Source organism: Pagrus major, chromosome 4 (assembly GCF_040436345.1).
Source record: "Pagrus major chromosome 4, Pma_NU_1.0".
Lineage (NCBI taxonomy): Eukaryota > Metazoa > Chordata > Actinopteri > Spariformes > Sparidae > Pagrus > Pagrus major.
The window spans coordinates 25,260,475-25,272,033 of NC_133218.1; the positions used below are offsets into that span (position 1 = coordinate 25,260,475).

The 11,559-nt window shown below is 37.6% G+C and overlaps 2 protein-coding genes across 2 annotated transcripts; one reads left to right on the forward strand and one right to left on the reverse strand.

The window, feature by feature from the left end:
* Positions 1 to 939: 939 nt before the first annotated feature.
* On the forward strand, positions 940 to 5,290 carry mns1 (meiosis-specific nuclear structural 1). Its single transcript, XM_073464772.1, has 10 exons — positions 940 to 1,085; positions 1,214 to 1,408; positions 2,316 to 2,443; positions 2,591 to 2,693; positions 2,901 to 3,130; positions 3,356 to 3,572; positions 3,677 to 3,784; positions 4,529 to 4,786; positions 4,943 to 5,068; positions 5,169 to 5,290. The coding sequence occupies exons 1-10, from the start codon at positions 1,083 to 1,085 to the stop codon at positions 5,277 to 5,279; spliced, it is 1,479 nt and encodes a 492-aa protein (XP_073320873.1). The 5' UTR covers positions 940 to 1,082; the 3' UTR covers positions 5,280 to 5,290.
* Positions 5,291 to 5,568: 278 nt separating this feature from the next.
* On the reverse strand, positions 5,569 to 10,708 carry tex9 (testis expressed 9). Its single transcript, XM_073464773.1, has 12 exons — positions 10,652 to 10,708; positions 9,595 to 9,728; positions 9,456 to 9,519; positions 9,286 to 9,362; positions 9,054 to 9,099; positions 8,862 to 8,944; positions 8,562 to 8,716; positions 8,061 to 8,152; positions 6,927 to 7,100; positions 6,671 to 6,805; positions 5,734 to 5,868; positions 5,569 to 5,654 (listed from the first exon to the last, which is right to left on the reverse strand). Exons 1-12 carry the CDS (start codon positions 10,706 to 10,708, stop codon positions 5,577 to 5,579), a joined length of 1,230 nt encoding a protein of 409 aa, XP_073320874.1. The 3' UTR covers positions 5,569 to 5,576.
* Positions 10,709 to 11,559: the final 851 nt, after the last annotated feature.

The following is an 11,559-nucleotide window of genomic DNA, read 5'->3' on the forward strand; positions in this document are numbered from 1 at the left end:
AAAACGTTTTTATGCTATGCAGACAGATGTGTGTGAAAGCCTCACAGCTGCACTTTCAACAGGTTTTCCAGCTTGGCCCTACATGATATAAAGTTGTTGTTTTTATTATATAAATCATGTTCACCATGACTGAAGGCTTACATGACTGAAATGTTTGTCTGATTATCAAAAGTCTGCTGTGGACTATGTGTTGACAAATAGGCAAATCATATTCATTGCTTCATTGTTGCTGCTACAATGTTGTAGGTCACAGCACCACTGGAGGCTAGAGCCTGGCCTTTTAAAAATACTTAGATAAAGGAATAGAAATCCTGCTTATTTTTCGTGCATGATTTTTTACTTTTTTCTTTATTTTATTTGTTTGTTAATGTGTTTATTTTATGTTATAATTTTTTTCTCAATTGAATGTTAATTGAATGTTTATTATTATTATTTGTATAATTATTATTATCATCATTATTTTTATATTACAATTATTATTATTATCACGTTTATGGTTGATCTTTTTTTAATTTGTGTTTATTTATATGCATATGTATATTTTTCCCTTTCCTTTGTTTCAAACTGTTCTAACGCACAAATGGAAATGTTTATATATTCTATATATTGATTTGTAAAGTTAATCTTTACAAAAAAAGAGAGTGCAGACATTTTGAATATAGGTTTATGTATTCCTTTGGGATCTACTTATATAAGAAACATTTTATATTTATACATATACATATATTTTAAATAAATCCTTGTATTTCATTTAAATGTGGTTATGTCATAGCTACACAACAAAGCACTGCCTTGACTAACAATGTAAGATGATCCCACTGAGACTCGTTTTGATTTTCCCGGACCTGACGTCATTGTCAAGGCTCATTTCTATTGGTCGAGTGACCGGACACGCGGCGTTCCCAGGACAACGAAACGCCAAACAATTGAGTACACTTAGCTACTCCTCAGGTTAACTACTGCGAGTTGGTCATTCATGGCGACTTTTCTCCTAAATATATTTCAAGTTAATTAATTATAACTTGTTTAAGAACTCGACAGTTAAGTCAAAAAGGCGGGAATCGACGAAAAGCACAGCAAACATGGTAAACCCTCCGAAACCGGAGTCAGAGTTAACGTTAGCTTGACTGATAATAGCTAAGTAACCACACCGTAAACACTGCACCTCATCGACTCTTCACTGTTTTCTCATGTGTCTGTTTTGCCGGTACAGAGTCGCAACTGGGAGAGGTTAATGTCTCAGCGCCAGAGTCAGGAGCAGCACAGACAGCAGGAGGCCCGGCGGGTGGACAGAGAGAGGCAGCAGCAGGCCAGTCTGCGGAACGAGGAGAGCTTTGAGAACAGGAGATACCTGCGACAGGTGCAGCAGGAGCTCAAGGAGAGGCAGATGGAGAGCGCTCTGCTGAAGGTAGGCTTCACTGTTGTACAGGTAATGTTAGACCGATAACAAGGTGCCACTCTCAGATCTGTTTTGTTCAAAGTTCTTGGCACCAAACCAAAGCTGTACCCATTATTAGCTCATTGTACATGTAAAAGCCCACCTTTGAAAACAAGAGTTGAAAATTAGCAACAGCTATAATCTCTGTACAGGACATCACTTACATTCTCTGTATTGGAACTATGTTAAACTGCATCGTCCTTATTAAATACAATGAAATACAAATGAATCATCATCAGCAGCAGCAGCTAACCCAATATGATGACTTAGCTGCCATGTCCTCAAAACAACAGATGGAGTAATTATCAAATAACTGTTTTGTATTTAAATTTAACATTAACAGCAGTTAGACTAATGCACTATACACTGCTACAGTGAAGCAGTACGTTTATAACCTGCAAAGACAAACCACCCTATTTGTTTTCTTTCCGAAATGAATTCGATATTTTATTTATTTTATCTACTTTTAGTTCAATGTTAATGATTTATTGTATGTTGTCCTTGTTTTCTCTTTTTCTTGAGTTGGTGTTGTTATTTACTTGCTCATATGCTGGAACTATGAAATTACTGTCTGATAGTCAGACTGAACTACCCTTTTGTTTTGCTAAAAGAAGTAATACAAAAAATCACCTATGTGGATAGAGATTGAGATGTCTGAATCAGACATTCAATATTTTTTCTTAACACAAGATTTTGTGGAAGAGCAATACTATTTTTCAATAATCATTTCTGAGTTTATTGGTAATCAGCATTTAATCAGCTAAGGTCCAAACTTTGAAAAGCATTGCTTTGTACAACACTATGCTGTATCATCAAGGTATTGCCTGTGACTTACCAACACTCAGATGTAGATAATCATAATTGTTTTTCCTTGTAGGCAGAAGAGGAGAGAATTAACAGAGAAAAGCAACTTGAACAAGAGGAGAGAATGGCTCAAGAGTTGGCCCGCATCAACTATGAGACGCAGAGAGAAGAGAAAATGAGGCAGTATATTAAAGAGAACAGGTACGCACACTCACTACATTACCATGACTGAATGTTTATTCTGGGTCAGTATACAAATGCAACATGTTTTGCTTTTGTCAAATTTCTCTGCTGCGTTCCCTTAATCACAAATGTTACAATTTAAATGTCTATTTAAATACTTTTCAGCATGGAGCTTCGAGAGTTGGAGGCAAAGCTGAAGTCTGCATATGTGAATAAGGAAAGAGCTGCACAGATTGCTGAGCAGGAAGCTATGAGGTTTGAGACAATGGTGAGCACTCTTCTTTGCATACGAGCCACCAGGCAGACATCCAGTGTTATTAAATATAGAAATAAATACTTAGAATTACGCTTACATCAATGTAGGAAAAAAAGGTACTTATTCCCTCTAATATGGAGCTCTGTAACTTCATGAGACTTTAATTTGAAGTGGCAATTAACAGGCTATAAACTGTGTATGTGTTTTCTCTGAGGTTAGCGTGAGGAGGCAGACTTTGCTCGCACAATGAGGAGCGAACATGAGCGAACAACCATCGAGCAGCAGAAGCTGCAGCGGAAACGCCTCGAGGAGCAGGTGCAGTTTCAGAGAGAGCTGGAGAAGCAGCTCGTGGAGAGAGAGCGCAAGAGACAAGAGGCATACGAGGAGTTCCTGAAAGAGAAGCTCATGGTTGATGAGATTGTCAGGAAGATTTACGAGGAGGATCAAATGTGAGTCACAATGCATACAAGAATATTTTTCTCGCTTCAAGTAACAGTCAAGATATTAGTGTGAGCAAAAGCGTGACTTGAATTCAGTGGATTTAAATTCAGCTGAGTACTCCTGGTCCACTGTGAGTCTGCATGTGAAATAAAGTGTCTACTAGCAACCATCTCCTCCACAGAAAACGTGGTAGAATAATGGTTTTATTGAAAAATGATGTTGTTTTCTTGAAGGGAGAGACAACTAAAACTGGAGAAGGTCAGAGCAACTCAGCAGCACATTGAAGAATTCAAGAGACAGCAGGCCGAGTGGAGAGGCATGGAGCAAGAACAGATGGAGGCTGAGAACAGACGCATCATGGAGTTTGCGAGCCATCAGCAGCACATGGAGGAGACCAGAATGGCTAAGATCAGAGAGAAAGAAGAAGCAAAGGAGCAACTTCATAAAATAGTTGAGACAACTTTTTTTTTAAAAATGCTCATACTTCTATCTGTTCATTCAATGACACAAGTCTGTACTGGCATCAGAAATGACTCCTCTTTGTTCTCCTCTAGCTGTCTGAGAAGATTGAAGAGGATCGGCAGCAGCGTGAAGAGATGGAGCGAGTCCGTGAGGAACTTTACTTAGAAGAACAAGAAGAGGCTAACAGGCAGAGAGATATTGTAAGTAATAAATATCACTTTTTAAACATCCATGCTCAGCAGTTCTGACCATAATAAAGTAATCACACAGTAATGACAAAAAGCACAGCCAAAAAATATTTTATGTATTGTATATTCGGGCTGCAAGTTGCAATTATTGATTAATTTGTCAATCATTTCTGGTGATTAATCGTTTGGTCTATAAAAATGAAGAATCACCATTACAAGTATGAAGGTAACAGCTTCAATCTGCTTGTTTCATTCAAAATAGATAATTGATAAAATAATTGATTAACAATCATGTAAGACAAATTTGTAAGACAAATCTTTTGAAGAGCTGCTACTAGGAGTGTTTGGCATTTTTGCTCGATAAATGACAGATTCATAGTCAACTAATCTGTTGTAATAATACCAAGGCTCACTTTTATTATTTTTTTATTGACACATTCTGTAGAGCAGCCATTCCTAAACTTAAGAATGATGCAACCCAATTTGAAATCGGAAAATCTTCTGGGGCACACCCACACTCAGAGTTTACTCAGTCCTGACTGTATCACTGTCCGGCAACAAATGACATTAAAGCACACCCTCTCATGTAATAATGCTTAATTAACTCAAAGGACTTTGGTCTTCTCTAGTCATCGGCTCAATCAGTTTTGTGGCCTCAGTGAACAGCAGCCCCTGAGACAGGAGACAAACACAGAGTCCTGTGTGCTCTGGAGCACCTGAATTATCTTAATAGTTTTCAAAACTTTCATCCAACAGGAAGAGATGGAGAAGAAGATCCGACAGAGACTGATGATGCAGCGGACTTGCCAAGAGCAGATGGCTTTCAAAGAGATGCGGAGGCAGGCAGAGAAAGAAGAAGAGGAGGCCTTCAGGAAAATGATGATGGCTAAGTTCGCAGAGGACGATCGGATAGAACAGATGAATGCCCAGAAACGACGCATGAAGCAACTCGAGCACAAACGCGAGGTGGAGAAACTGTTAGAGGAAAGAAGACAGCAGCGTGAGGCTGACATGGTACAAACCACTCTCTCTGTGTGCAGAATTACATCCAGAATAAAGTGGTGCTGGTGTAGTTTTATTGTCATTAGTTAAAATACTTGCACTACACTCTTTGAATGTAATGTCAGTCTTAAATGACCTACTCTGATAATGCATTGATGTCTTTTCAAGGAACTGGAGGCCAAAGAAAGAGCGATTGAAAAGGAGAGGGAGGTGCTGCATAGACGGATAGTTGAAGAAGAGAGGCAGCGACTTCTTAAAAGTCACGCAACTAAACTCCTTGGATACCTTCCAAAGGTAAGAGGCAGTGAATAAATCATGAATCATTTTACACAGGTTCATTTCTTCTGTACAACAAACATGTATACTGTATGACCATGAGCGTATCTGTTCTCAGGGCTTACTTCGTGAAGATGACCTGGAGCACTTTGATGAAGACTTCAGAAAAAACTTTAAATCACGTCAGGCAGATATGTTCTCTGAAGACGGCTGGGAGGGAGATGATTAGATTTGTTTCCCCCTGAAGTTGCACACTGTGCCACTAGATGGCAGCGTTAGGTGAAAGTGAAATAAGTTGCAGTTTTTATTGAGTTCTTCATTTTGTAGTTTTCATGATAGCACTTATTTGACATTCAGTAACAACACAATGATTTAAAGACATCTTTTTATTAGAAGTGTGCTGACAGGATCTTGATTAAAATCATTCAAGAAAAGATCTGTGGTGGCTAAATGTGATAATAATTAATCAAAGTACACATAGAAATATCTTTAAAAATGTATCAAGGCACGTTCAATCAACTTTTATTTATGACTTCCCCCAGTCCAGAGCTTTCATGAACTCGTCTTCTGTGAATGACAGCAGCTTGGCAGCTTCAAAATGCATCTGAACAAAAACAAAAGTTAGTGAAATATTTTGGTTAAAACGGTTGAATGTATTAACAGAGTACAATAGAGACACTTACCTTTTGTCTTTTGAGAATGTCAATCAGCCTGAGCTGTTTCTTGAAACCCACGATGAGCTCGGCTTTCTGTTTTTTCAGCATTTTGTTTTCAGCAAGTAGATTTTCTTTACTCTGGTGTTCCTCACTTATCTTGTCCTTATTTGAAAGAGTTTGAGTTTAAAAGACTGAAATTAGTCGACGTTATGCAGAACCTAACATTTGTGCAGCAACTTTATTGCTTTATAGCTCTGTGTCTGTTACTCCACTTTTGCTGCTATGCCCTGTACAATTGGAATGGATCATTTATATTCAAATAAAGATTCGATTACTATAAAGATGTTATTTTTGTCCAAGATTTAATCATTACATGTTAGATTTATGTTTGTATTACTTTATACATATATGCTCAATATCATTTTAAATTATTTTCAATGTACACTGGATTTCATTTTGATTGCACAGATTACTCCTGTAATGAAAATCTGCCTTTAAAATGTGCTTTTAAAATACACTATTGTGTAAAAATAGAAAAAAATGCAAAATAAGAACCATGATCCAGAAACAAAGGACAATTCTGGACCCTAGCTTCTACTCAGGACAAAAAAGTGAAGTGAAGCACCTTCTGCTGATTTAATGTTTTGTACATTTTGATAGCAAAGAATGAAATCACAACAAAAAACAAACACTTTTCTGTTGCTAACAGTTTAGTTATTTTCTGTTTTATATTAATGTTATGGTTAAGATGAGTAACCATAACAGTTAGTATTTTAATAAAATGCACAAAAAGATGAATATGAGCATCTTTAAAAAATGTATTATTAACATGTTTGCTTACCCCTGTATTTATATACTTGAAAATCTATAACTTGTAATTTAAAAAAAGAATAATTACAGTAATTAAGTCAATAGTATGTGTTTATGAGTTGTGACAGGCCTGATGGCACTGTAATTTGCTCACCTTGTTCATTTGTTTCATCTTGCTCAGTTGAGTCTTTAACCTCTCCACCTCCTCCAAGGCTCTGTTCAGACGGACCTCCACAGTGCCATGGACGGCTGCTGCTTGTTTGTGAGATCTATTCAGGTTTTCTATTTCCTACAAAGAGCAGAGCCACGAGGTTATCACACATGAGTAAAGGGAGATGGTGCCACATTTTATGGTTTGTTATAAAGAAATAGTCAGTGTTTATATCTCAGACTTGAAAATGCTCTCAGACCTTGTGTAAAGCCGACACTTGCAGTTGAAGACCGTCACATTTTTTGCCAGACTCCTCTGCTAACGCTCTGTGCTTCTCAATCTGTGTCTGCTGGATGCTCGTTGTTTTCTGCAGCCTGGCTCGATCCTCCTCAAGCTCTTTAATTTTTGCACTGAGCTTGGCGTTTTCATCATCCTGCAGAAACAGAAACAATGTAATTTATTACTATTTGATTTTAAAGTCATCTGTTATGAAAAAAATTATGCAGACAAAGTGAGAACAACCTGTGCTGAAAATATTCACAGTAGTTCAATAAATGCTCGGCAAAGGTATTTAAATTCTCTACATGAAATGTTCAAAAGATCAAGGAACTCTGTCTCACCAATTTTTACAATGCCATAGGTTGCAAACTTTTTAGGGTTATTTATTTGTTTTATTTTGTTTGGTCTTTTTGCTTTTAATACTGAGTTCCCCCTGCTCCTCTAACCACAATAGAGGGAGTTTGGAATTTGAATTTGGAGTGGTTGAGTTGGGGAAAGTGAAGGATATGAAGCTCAGCCAATCTCTCTATCAACACTGCTAGCCAGGAAACTGCCGCTGCAACTCTGGAAATCTGAGAAGATCGCAATGATTGATATGGGGCTGAATGAATTAGGAAATGTACTAACATCTAGAGTAAATTTGATTTGTTATGTCAAACAGAGATGGACTCTCTCTGGCAACATGACTGAATAAGACAGAGTGAGAAGTTAACGGTCTAACAGGGTAGCTGTCATATGTCAATGTCTGGTAATTTATTACATTATGTGTAACTTCTCTTCTTTTGTGTTACTGACATTTTTTTCTCTTTTGTTGTTTGTTGTTTGTTTCTTGTGCATTTGTTGTTTGTGTGTTTGTTCTGCTGTATGTCTAGACTGCATTTTAAAATCAATTGAATTGAATTGAATTGAATTGAAGTGAAGTGAATTAAATAAAAAGATTAAACTACAATGCGACCATCAGTGGTTTGTATTGTGGTGTGATGTGTGTCAATCTTGTTTCTACCCTCTCTATTTCCATCACTGGATGGTTCACGGCTGCTAAGCCGAAGCTCTGTCTCCCTCTGCTGATACACAGGGGCAATAACAGTTTTAGTTGAACCAAACCATACAGTACCTTCTTATAATATTCACTTGTGAGTTGATCCAGTTCCTCCTGCATAATCCGTAGTTTTGCCTTCAGAACTCGTATCTGAGCATCTGAAACGCCTTAACAAAACAGAGCAGACAACACAATCAGACTTAAGCCCACAAAAGAAAAAACAACCTACCAATATAATCACAGGTTCTGAGTGATATATTGAATTGTTTAATGTTATGTTCCAATTAAGATTGTATTTATTCTTAAGTGGCAAGGTTTCCTGATAGAAAACCCCACATTAACCCCAACACACATGTCTTCTTTATGAGAAACAAGGATTAATGTAACAAAAGAGCCAACACATAGTCTCACCCTGAAAAAATGTCTTCAATGAACTAACTGAAAGTCAGGTTTTTTTTGCAAACAGACAAATAAACTTACATCGCTTTAATAAATATTTGCGGAAATCATTTATCATTTCTCCTTATTGATGAATAAAATGTGGGTTTACTTTTTGAAAAGTAACATAAACGTTACCTGATCCTACATTGTCTCCAGCATCATCCACAACATCGTCATAAGTGAACGTGGTGTTCATCTTCTCCTCCATGCTGCGTATCGTCTTTGCCAGGAAAAAGTCAGCCGAGTCTTCTACAGCTTCTAAATCATCCACATGAGACACCTTTGGAGTTCTGAAATCAAGCAATAATGTGAAAACTTTGTGAAGAATGATAATGCAGAATATACTGAACAAATGTGTGACCTACACAGTGTTATTTTGTCGCTGATAGACATGGTTGCATATGGCTGTAAAAAATCATATACATTCAAACTCACTGTGTTTTACAGTATGGCTCTTTTCCTTGTTTTCCAGTACCCATCTTTTGTGATGTTGATGTCACCCTTTTTTTGGTCAGCGCCTAAGAACAGAGATGGTTATTAGAAACAGCATGTTGTTCTGACGACGTGCAGCATTACCAAACTATACCCGAAGATTGTGAACTAGAGTCTGTTGAGCAAAACATCTACCTTCACACTGGGATCCTGTACAGTGGCCTGATGAGACTTGATTATCCTGTAGGTGAAGAGATACATACATATATACATAAAGAAAGAAAGAAATGGGTGATTTTTGTTGATAAGATTCTTTCTCTTACACTCTTTTAATTAACAGATATCTGAATGGTCAGTAGACACAAGAAAATTAACCACTGGAAAGTAATTATTTCTGTGGCATGCATGAAACTCAGATATTTCTTACCTTGAACTCTCTTCATCCTCGATGTCCGTGAGCTGGATGGTGGATAAAGGTTTTGACAGAACTTCACTCTGTTCTCTCTAAAATCCAATAAACACCAAGAATCACTTCACAAGTCTTTACTCAACCCAAGATTTGTCCAGCTAATTGATGTGACCATGTTGACAGCTCACCATAAGTTGCTCTGCCTGCCTCACTAGATCTGCTGTTTTGGCTTCCAGCTCTGCATTCAAGAGTCTGAAGGAAATAAAACGGAGAACGATGACATTACATGCCACATTTTTAGATTAACAAAGACAAAGAAAGTCTTACTTGTATTGTTCTTCCTTAGCAAAAAGGTCATCTGTGTCCTTTTTTGCTGGAGCAGAAGCAGATTTGACTTGCACTCGTTCTTCAGCCCTCTTCGACTTCTCGGCCTTACTGCTAGAGGACAGGCGTTTCTTGGGCTGAACAAGACAAAGCAGTAGACTTTGTGACAGTCATTCACGAAGGTCAAATTTCCTTTTTTGAGATTAGATATAATAACAAATCTCTAATAACAATTAAATTACGTTTCACCTTGTTTTTACCTAAGCACAACTGAAACTGTAGTCCAGTCAGTTTATCCACCTGGGAGCCTTGATGATTTTACCAGAAAATGTCCCACTCAGTATGTCACAATTCTTTAAAAATCTAATTTAAAGGATGTTTTGTTATGTTGTGTATTCGTGTTAAAAAATAAATGTCAGTTGTTATGTCATAATCTGATTTTGCTCTTTGTAGACAGTACCTCAGTAGAAAGTGGTACTATATTGACACCCAGGCTTAAGTGATCTATTGATTGTTGATGTCTAGTGACAAACTACACAAGAACACCTGTAAGAATGTGGGCTATATGAGTAAAATTGACTTGGCTAGACTCAACAATAGATGATGTGATATACGGTTTCACACTTTCTCTGAATTGTAGGTACAGCATCTTGAATTGAAAGGTAAAATAAGTACAGCAGTTTGTTTTCCCTCGATGTGAAAACTGAGTAAAAGCATTTTGTAACACAAGTGAATGGGATAAGCTTGATGTTCAGTCTATTTTTCAACCACCCACACGCTTAAACGTTTTAATAACTTATGATATACCTAAAATATTCATAACACCACATATTTTGTCTCTATCTCAAGCTAGGTGTGCACATAGTTTGGAAGAGACAGACCCAACAGAGCACGATGTTAGAGGAAGCAGCGTAATTAACGTTAGCTTGTGTTGACGAAGGTGAGCGACTTCACCTGTTGGAAAAAAGTAGTAATTGGATTGAATATTTTACTGGTAGCACACAAACAGTACTGATACAACCTTTGAGAGATACAGATAACAAAAAAAAATGCTACTAACCTGCGAGACGACGGGCTGAGGCGGACGGACCTTTTTAACAGAACTTCTTTCAGCCATTGTCACACAGAGACGATGTGCCTGTGGTTGCTTAGCAACTACTCGTTCACTGCGCACACTGTACGGTGGCCCTTCATGGACATTTTTCCAGATAGTGTGCTTTAGTGCAACTACTACTACTGCTACTACTAATGCTACTGCTACTACTACTGATACTACTGATACTACTACTACTGCTACTGCTGCTAATACTGCTAATACTGCTACTGCTACTACTACTACTACTACTGCTGCTGCTAATTATTTAATGTTTATATCTATAGGAACAAATATTCAGCATAAACTAATTCCATACATCACAGTATTTATAGCTTATGAGCTAATCTGCAATGCCCATCCCTAAGAGGCTTATCATTATTATTATTGTTATTATTATTATTATTATTATTATTATTACATTTTGAATTATAATAAAATATAAATAACAGAAAATAATGTGCTTGGATAACATTTATATTTGTCATATAAAATGATGTCCATACTGATAGTAACCTGATAGTAACGTGTTCCGTAGTAACGTCTTCTGCCTACATGTTGTTTTTAATACTGGAGGTCTTGGTGCGCATGCGCGTGCCCAACAGCTACTACTCACCCTGCACATGCAGAGACATCCCATAACGTGAGGGGCACAGCACACCGGAGGGACTAGCTAGTTGTCTTCCAGCTGTCCGTTTACTGTGTACACCTGCTCTTATTTATATCCATGCATCACCTAGAGTTTGACAGCGACACGTAGTTGTGCTGCACAGCCTCTTTAATTCACCAAGTGTGCGGACCTGAAGCGAGCGATGTCGGAGGAGGACAGGGTGGCAACAACAACAACAACAGGGCGCGCTGCTGTCCCGTTAGCA